The sequence below is a fragment of the Bison bison genome, unplaced genomic scaffold (genome assembly GCF_000754665.1).
Source record: "Bison bison bison isolate TAMUID 2011002044 unplaced genomic scaffold, Bison_UMD1.0 scf7180017864535, whole genome shotgun sequence".
NCBI lineage: Eukaryota > Metazoa > Chordata > Mammalia > Artiodactyla > Bovidae > Bison > Bison bison.
In genome coordinates, this window is record NW_011495084.1 from 887,018 (window position 1) to 894,914 (window position 7,897).

The following is a 7,897-nucleotide window of genomic DNA, read 5'->3' on the forward strand; positions in this document are numbered from 1 at the left end:
CACCTCATGTGAAGAGCTGACTCATTGGAAAAGACTCTGATGCTGGGAGGGATCGGGGGCAGGAGAAGGGGACGACAGAGGATGAGATGGCTGGATGGCATCACTGACTCGATGGACATGAGTCTGAGTGAACTCCAGGAGATGGTGATGGACAGGGAGGCCTGGCATGCTGCAATTCATGGGGTCACAAAGAGTCGGACACGACTGAGCGACTGAACTGAACTGAATACTATTTGATTTTGCTTTTAAAATATAAAATACCTACAATTGGAATACTTTTATTTAGCACCCATTTCTTAAAGTAGGAGTTAATCAGAATTTATGCAGGAAGTTTATATGCAATAATAGGAAATGCTAATAGCATCAACATGCCAATACACAGCTGAAAAAGAAACCTATTTTTCAAGAAATAAGAATAGAAATAATTTTTTTGGCAAGGACTTTATATATATATGTTAAATGATTTTTGTTTAAAACAATTTCACAATAGTTAAAAGATATGATCTACATAATATGCAAGAAATGACTTGAAAGATTAATAAACTGTTCTTAGAAATAATCACCCCTCCAGTTTTTCTATACCAACTTCTATGCTGATCTACATAAAGATTTTTGAAGTCTTAGGCAATAAAGATACATGTATCAATGCCAGATCATACAATTTTCTGTTTTTATTTCCTACTTTTCTCATTCTCAACCATCATATTCTTTCTGGTTAGGTAGAATGAGTCCCAGTTTAGGATGTTGGCTCTTTTCTGTTAAACTATATTAATTAGGAAAAACCAACTCAAAGAATTATCTGAAGGAAACAAAGTGTTTTCGAATTTTCGTTCTTACCTCTTTCATTTTCCTTAGTTAATCCTCTGGAGTAAGCAGAAGTTATACCTACAAGACTATTTGGCCTGTTTAATTGACTTGAAGCATAAAGTGAACTGCTCATTGTAGAAAGTAAAGAGGAGGGAGTGGTTGAACTTGAAGTTGATACTGGTCTGTAGCGTTGATAAGCCTATGAAAGGTGAAAATTAACACCCATTTGAAATATTAAACACAGATAAAAACATTAAATATTTAAGTTCATTTTAAAGGAAAAGTAATGTTCTACTCATGTCAAGATAATTAAGACTTCCAGTTAAAATCCTTATGAGTAATTTGCATGTGGTTTGTTAGTAAATAAATCTCTTACATTTTGAGAATCACAAGAACTACCCACGCCATATGACCTAGTTGTGTTGCTGGTATACTATTACCTCATCATATGTTCTGGAGTACTTTTGTTTATATTCATCTTCTCTAGATGTTTCTGATTCCTTCTTTTCTTCCTGCTTTTCTTTATCCTGTTTCTCTTTTTCCTCTTTTTCTTCATTTTCTTGTTCTCTGGTTCGGGTGGAACGACTCCTCCCTATTGTTTTTTCAGCTTCCTGAAGATCAGTCAATGTTACCCCCTGCACACAAAAAAAGATATGTTAAATTAAATATGAATGTATTAGAAGTCAAATATTCATGTTTAGAACTGGTCTGCAAATTTAAACAGAATTCCTACTTAGCAAGTCATACTCATTCTATGAAGAATCATCATGAGCAAGCACAATAGTATGTACTGGGAAAGAAATAAAATATATGCAAGAAATTGTCTCTTTATTAAAGAAATTAACAAAATAGCACAGGAACTGACCGTATGAATATAAATATTCGTAAGAAGTTCAAAGAAAGAAGGAAAAGCCAATATATACACTCTTTATATATTAAAGTTACATGTATTGAGTTTTTATATATGTAGATGAACAAAGAGAAGATTTCAGTAGGGCGGTAATTTTTGAAGGTTAAGTCCCCAAAAGGATGGGTTGAATTTTAAGACGTAAAGGTACAAACACATAAAAAACATGTTAAGATCCTATGAAATACACAGTTTAACTTGAAATGTAAGTAATGGTAAGGGTCAAATAGTTTAATCTGGACTTTGGAGCCCCTGAACTGCACGAAACAGAAGATAGATATAAGGGACATAATCAGAATGGCAAGGAGGTAAGAAGAAGATAATTAGCTGGAGTTGACATTTTTCTCATACTTGCACATCAGCTTTTTGAAATACCTAACATAAAATGCTTATTTCCCACCCCTTTCCAATACTCAGAATTATTTAATAATTATAAGACATCATATATGATTCATTTTTAACACTAATCAAATACTCTGAATCAGACACTATATTAGGAAGAGAAACATAAACACTCAGAGAGATATACAAAGGCATACAAAACATGCCTTAACAGTAATAGCCACATGTAATATCAGATGAAATGTAATTAGATAAAATGTAATATTAACAGCATGCTGCTGCTGCTGCTGCTGCTGCTAAGTCGCTTTAGTCGTGTCCGACTCTGTGCGACCCATAGACGGCATAGCCATATTTAAAAGGCTACAGCAGGATTACTAAAGCAACTTTTATATTTTAAGACTCATTCATACTATATACTGAGATCAATATTTGCACAAAATGTGAAAAGGGGAAACATAGTTCTGAACTTTTATATATTACACACATTACATATACCTGTGTTGATCTTCTAGACTGTCTTGCTTGTCTAGATCTTGCTTTTCTTTGGGATTCAGACTCTTCATCTCTAACAGGAGTGAGGTATGATCTACAGTAATAAATAAAAATCGTCAGTTGGAAATACATTACCTCTGAATGTAATTACACATGAATGTACATAAATGAAACATCTAAGTTTAGCATTTTAATGGATTTTAAAGAGTTATCAGAAAATGGTTAGACCCATTCTGAAATTCAACAATGCAGTTTGATAGTTTTTTAGACTGTAACTACTCATATTAACATATATTTAAAAAAATTTTTCCTATCCAGTTTTGTTTTCTCAAACTTGTAATATCATATCTCTTAGCTCCTTTCAACATCATCCTAGATAATACGTGAAGCTATAGACTGTCAATGTCTTTTTATGGTAACATCATTAGGACTGAATGCAGTTTGTAGGGTGTGAGGTGACTAGTGAAGAAGCACGACTCCCTGCACTGCTGTCATCCTGCACTGACTAAAAATCATACTTTTGTTCATACTTAAAGTTCTCTAAAACTTCAAGTACTGTCATGTATGAACTCCTTTAAAATCAGCATCTTACTCTTCAGTCACTGATTTTCTGATACAGAAAATAACATTTGGTATTATCTTCACTACATTTTACATTTTAAATCTAAGCCCAGCAGCGGTGGCTGCGCGGCAGGAGCTACTCCTCGTCCAAGGTCAGCGGCGGTGGCCGAGAGGAGCTACCCCACGTCCAAGGTAAGGAGCAGCAGCTGCTCTTTGCAGGAGAAGCTGTGAAGAGATACCCCACGTTCAAGGTAAGAGAAACCCAAGGAAGACAGTAGGCGCTGAGAGGACGTCAGAGGGCAGACAGACTGAAACCACATTCACAGACAACTAGCCAATCTGATCACACGGACCACAGCTTGTCTAACTCAGTGAAATTAAGCCGTGCCCTGTGGGGCCACCCAAGATGGACAGGTCATGGTGGAGAGGTCTGACAGAAAGTGGTCCAATGGAGAAGAGAATGGCAAACCACTTCAGTATTCTTGCCTTGAGAACCCCATGAATAGTATGAAAAGGCAAAAAGATAGAACACTGAAAGATGAACTCCCTGGGTCGGTAGGTGCCCAATATGCTACTGGAGATCAGTGGAGAAATAACTCCAGAAAGAATGAAGGGATGGAGCCAAAGCAAAAACAACACCCAGTTGTGGATGGGACTGGTGATAGAAGCAAGGTCCGATGCTGTAAAGAGCAATACTGCATAGGAACCTGGAATGTTAGGTCCATGAATCAAGGCAAATTGCAAGTGGTCAAACAGGAGACAGTAAGAGTGAACTTCAACATTCTAGGAATCAGTGAACTAAGATGGACTGGAATGGGTGAATTTAACTCAGATGACCATTATATCTACTACTGTGGGCAGGAATCCCTTAGAGGAAATGGGAGTAGCCATCATAGTCAACAAAGGAGTCTGAAATGCAGTACTTGGATGCAATCTCAAAAACAACAGAATTATCTCTGTTCATTTCCAAGGCAAACCATCCAATGTCACGGGAATCCAAGTCTGTGCACCAACCAGTAACGCTGAAGAAGCTGAAGTTGAATGGTTCTATGTAGACCTACAAGACCTTTTAGAACTAACACCCCAAAAAGATGTCCTTTTCATGATAGGGGACTGGAGTGCAAAAGTAGGAAGTCAAGAAACACCTGGAGTAAGTGGCAAATTTGGCCTTGGAGTACAAAATGAAGCAGGGCGAAGGCTAATAGAGTTTTGCCAAGAGAACGCACTGGTCAAAGCAAACACCCTCTTCCAACAACACAAGAGAAGACTCTACACATGGACATCACCAGATGGTCAACACTGAAATCAGACTGGTTACATTCTCTGCAGCCAAAGATGGAGAAGCTCTAGACAGTCAGCAAAAACAAGAACGGGAGCTGACTGTGGCTCAGATCATGAACTCCTTACTGCCAAATTCAGACTTAAAATGAAGAAAATGAGGAAAACCATTAGACCATTCTGGTATGACCTAAATCAAATCCCTTATGTTTACACAGTGGAGTGAGAAATAGATTTAAAGGGCTAGATCTGATAGACGGAGTGACTGATGAACTATGGACAGAGGTTTGTGACATTGTTACAGGAGACAGGGATCAAGATCATCCCCAAGAAAAAGAAGTACAAAAAAGCAAAATGGCTCTGAGGAGCCCTTACAAATAGCTGTGAAAAGAAGAGAAGTGAAAAGCAAAGGAGAAACGGAAAGGAAAGATATACCCATTTGAATGCAGAGTTCCAAAGAATAACAAGGAGAGATAAGAAAGGCTTCCTCAGTGATCAGTGCAAAGAAATAGAGGAAAACAATAGAATGGGAAAGACTAGAGGTCTCTTCAAGAAAATAAGAGATACCAAGGGAACATGTCATGCAAAGATGGGCACAATAAAAGATGGAAAAGGTATTGACCTAACAGAAGCAGAAGATATTAAGAGGTGGCAAGAATACACAGAAGAAATATATAAAAAAGATCTTCATGACCTAGATAATCACGATTGTGTGATCATTCACCTAGAGCCAGACATCCTGGAATGTGAAGTCAAGTGGGCCTTAGGAAGCATCACAATGAACAGAGCTAGTGGAGGTGATGGAATTTCAGTTGAGCTATTTCAAATCCTAAAAGATGATGCTGTGAAAGTGTTGCACTCAATATGTCAGTGAATTTGCAAAACTCAGCAATGGCCACAGCACTGGAAAAGGTCAGTTTTCATTGCAATCCCAAAGAATGCTCAAACTACTGCACAATTCCACTCATCTCACACGCTAGTAAAGTAATGCTCAAATTCTCCAAGCCAGGCTTCAGCAATACATGAACAGTGAACTTCCAGAAGTTCAAGCTGGTTTTAGAAAAGGCAGAGGAACCAGAGATTAAATTGCCAACATCCACTGGATCATCGAAAAAGCAAGAGAGTTCCAGAAAAACATCTATTTCTGCTTTATTGACTATGCCAAAGCCTCTGACTGTGTAGATCACAATAAACTGTGGAAAATTCTGAAAGAGATGGGAATACCAGACCACCTGACTTGCATCTTGAGAAACCTGTATGCAGGTCAGGAAGCAACAGTTAGAACTGGACATGGAACAACAGACTGGTTCCAAATAGGAAAAAGAGTACATCAAGGCTGTATATTGTCACCCTGCTTATTTAACTTATATGCAGAGTACATCATGAGAAACGCTGGACAGGAAGAAGCACAGCTGGAATCAAGACTGCCGGGAGAAATATCAATAACCTCAGATATGCAGATGACACCACCCTTATGGCAGAAAGTGAAGAAGAACAAAAGAGCCTCTTGATGAAAGTGAAAGAGGAGAGTGAAAAAGTTGGTTTAAAGCTCAACATTCAGAAAACTAAGATTATGGCTTCCAGTCCCATCACTTCATGCCAAAGAGATGGGGAAACAGTGGAAATAGTGACAGACTTTATTTTTGGGGGCTCCCAAATCACTGCAGATGGTGATTTCAGCCATGAAATTAAAAGGCGCTTACTCCTTGGAAGCAAAGTTATGACCAACCTAGATAGCATATTAAAAAGCACAGACATTACTTTGTTAATTAAGGTCCATCTAGTCAAGGTTATAGTTTTTTCAGTAGTCATGTATGGATGTGAGAGTTGACTATAAAGAAAGCTGAGCACCAAAGAATTGATGCTTTTGAACTGTGCTGTTGGAGAAGACTCTTGAGAGTCTTTTGGACTACAAGGAGATCCAACCAGTCCATCCTAAAGGAGGCCAGTCCTGGGTGTTTATCGGAAGGACTGATGTTGAAGCTGAAACTCCAATACTTTGGCCACCTGATGCGAAGCACTCACTCATTGGAGAAGACCCTGATGCTGGGAGGGATCGAGGGCTGAAGGGGAAGGGGACAACAGAGGATGAGATGGTTGGATGGTATTATCTACTCAATGGACATGCGTCTCGGTAAACTCCAGGAGTTGGTGATGGATAGGGAGACCTGTCGTGCTGCAGTTCTTCGGGTCGCAAAGAGTCGGGCACGACTGAGGGACTGAACTGAACTGAAGCCTATGTTCCATCTTGTCACAAGGTATGGACAATTTCAAAAGCATGCAATCTATGTCAAAAGGTAAATAATGAATTAACGGGTTAAATAAGCAAAGACCAGACAGAACCATTAAGTTTATCAATAACCTATCATAATGCCTCTATCTCTAAAAGCTATTTTTTAAAAAATCCTCCTGGGTTAACTTTAGTTTTTTTGTCAATTTGTAATTCATTCTGGTCTTCAGCCTTCCTGACATTATTCACAAATTCATGACAAACTTCGGAATTTTCTGTTTGTTTCAGGCCTTTTTAAAAAATCTGTTCTTTTAAAGCTCTAAGTTCAAAGAGTAAAACACATCATTAAACACCTTAATTACAATTTCTTCACAATTTTTTTTTTATACATATGAATGCATCTTTCTCTCCATTCAAAGTCTTGAATTTTTTGGAATTTGTCTCTCTAAAACTAGACTACAAGATTCATTATTCTTAGGATTGCAAACTTGAAAAAAATTGGAGACTAAAACCTCTTAAAGTCAGCAATTTGGGGCTTTAGAAATGACCTTACCTCAATATGCATGCTGTTAATGAGTAACAGATTTAGAGGGTTACAGTGCCTTTTGGGCATTTTAAAAGGAAAATGAAAAATAGTATAATAAAAGATAGAATTAATTTTAACCATAATAATTGATAAAGACTCAGTACAAATCCAATTGTTAGTAATCCATAAATATAGCTTTCTAGTAATATGACATTTTGAAACTATTCATCATTAGCTTTTTCAAAAGCTAATGCATATTTAGTCTAAGGTTCCAAATAGGAAAAGGAGTACGTCAAGGCTGTATATTGTCACCCTGCTTATTTAACTTATATGCAGAGTACATCATGAGAAACACTGGGCTGGAAGAAGCACAGCTGGAGTCAAGATTGCCAGGAGAAATATCAAGAACCTCAGATATGCAGATGACACCACCCTTATGGCAGAAAGTGAAGAGGAACTAAAAAGCCTCTTGATGAAAGTGAAAGAGGAGAGTGAAAAAGTTGCGTTAAGGCTCAACATTCAGAAAACGAAGATCATGGCATCTGGTCCCATCACTTCATGGTAAATAGATGGGGAAACAGTGGAAACAGTGACAGACTTTATTTTTTGGGGCTCTAAAATCACTGCAGATGGTGATTGCAGCCATGAAATTAAAAGACGCTTACTCCTTGGAAGGAAAGTTATGACCAACCTAGATAGCATATTCAAAAGCAGAGACATTACTTTGCCAACAAAGGTCCGTCTAGTCAAGGCT

At 37.8% G+C, this 7,897-nt stretch overlaps 1 protein-coding gene across 4 annotated transcripts in view; it reads right to left on the reverse strand.

Moving 5' to 3' along the window:
• The window catches only part of PPP1R12A (protein phosphatase 1, regulatory subunit 12A), a 168,498-nt gene that overhangs the window by 29,475 nt on the left and 131,126 nt on the right, over positions 1 to 7,897 (reverse strand). For all 4 annotated transcript variants that reach the window (XM_010832011.1, XM_010832012.1, XM_010832013.1 and 1 more), the window contains 3 exons: positions 2,552 to 2,642; positions 1,248 to 1,442; positions 838 to 1,006 (listed from right to left, as the gene is read on the reverse strand). In XM_010832011.1, the coding sequence (XP_010830313.1) occupies positions 838 to 1,006; positions 1,248 to 1,442; positions 2,552 to 2,642 (455 nt within the window). The remainder of the gene's footprint in view (positions 1 to 837; positions 1,007 to 1,247; positions 1,443 to 2,551; positions 2,643 to 7,897) is intronic.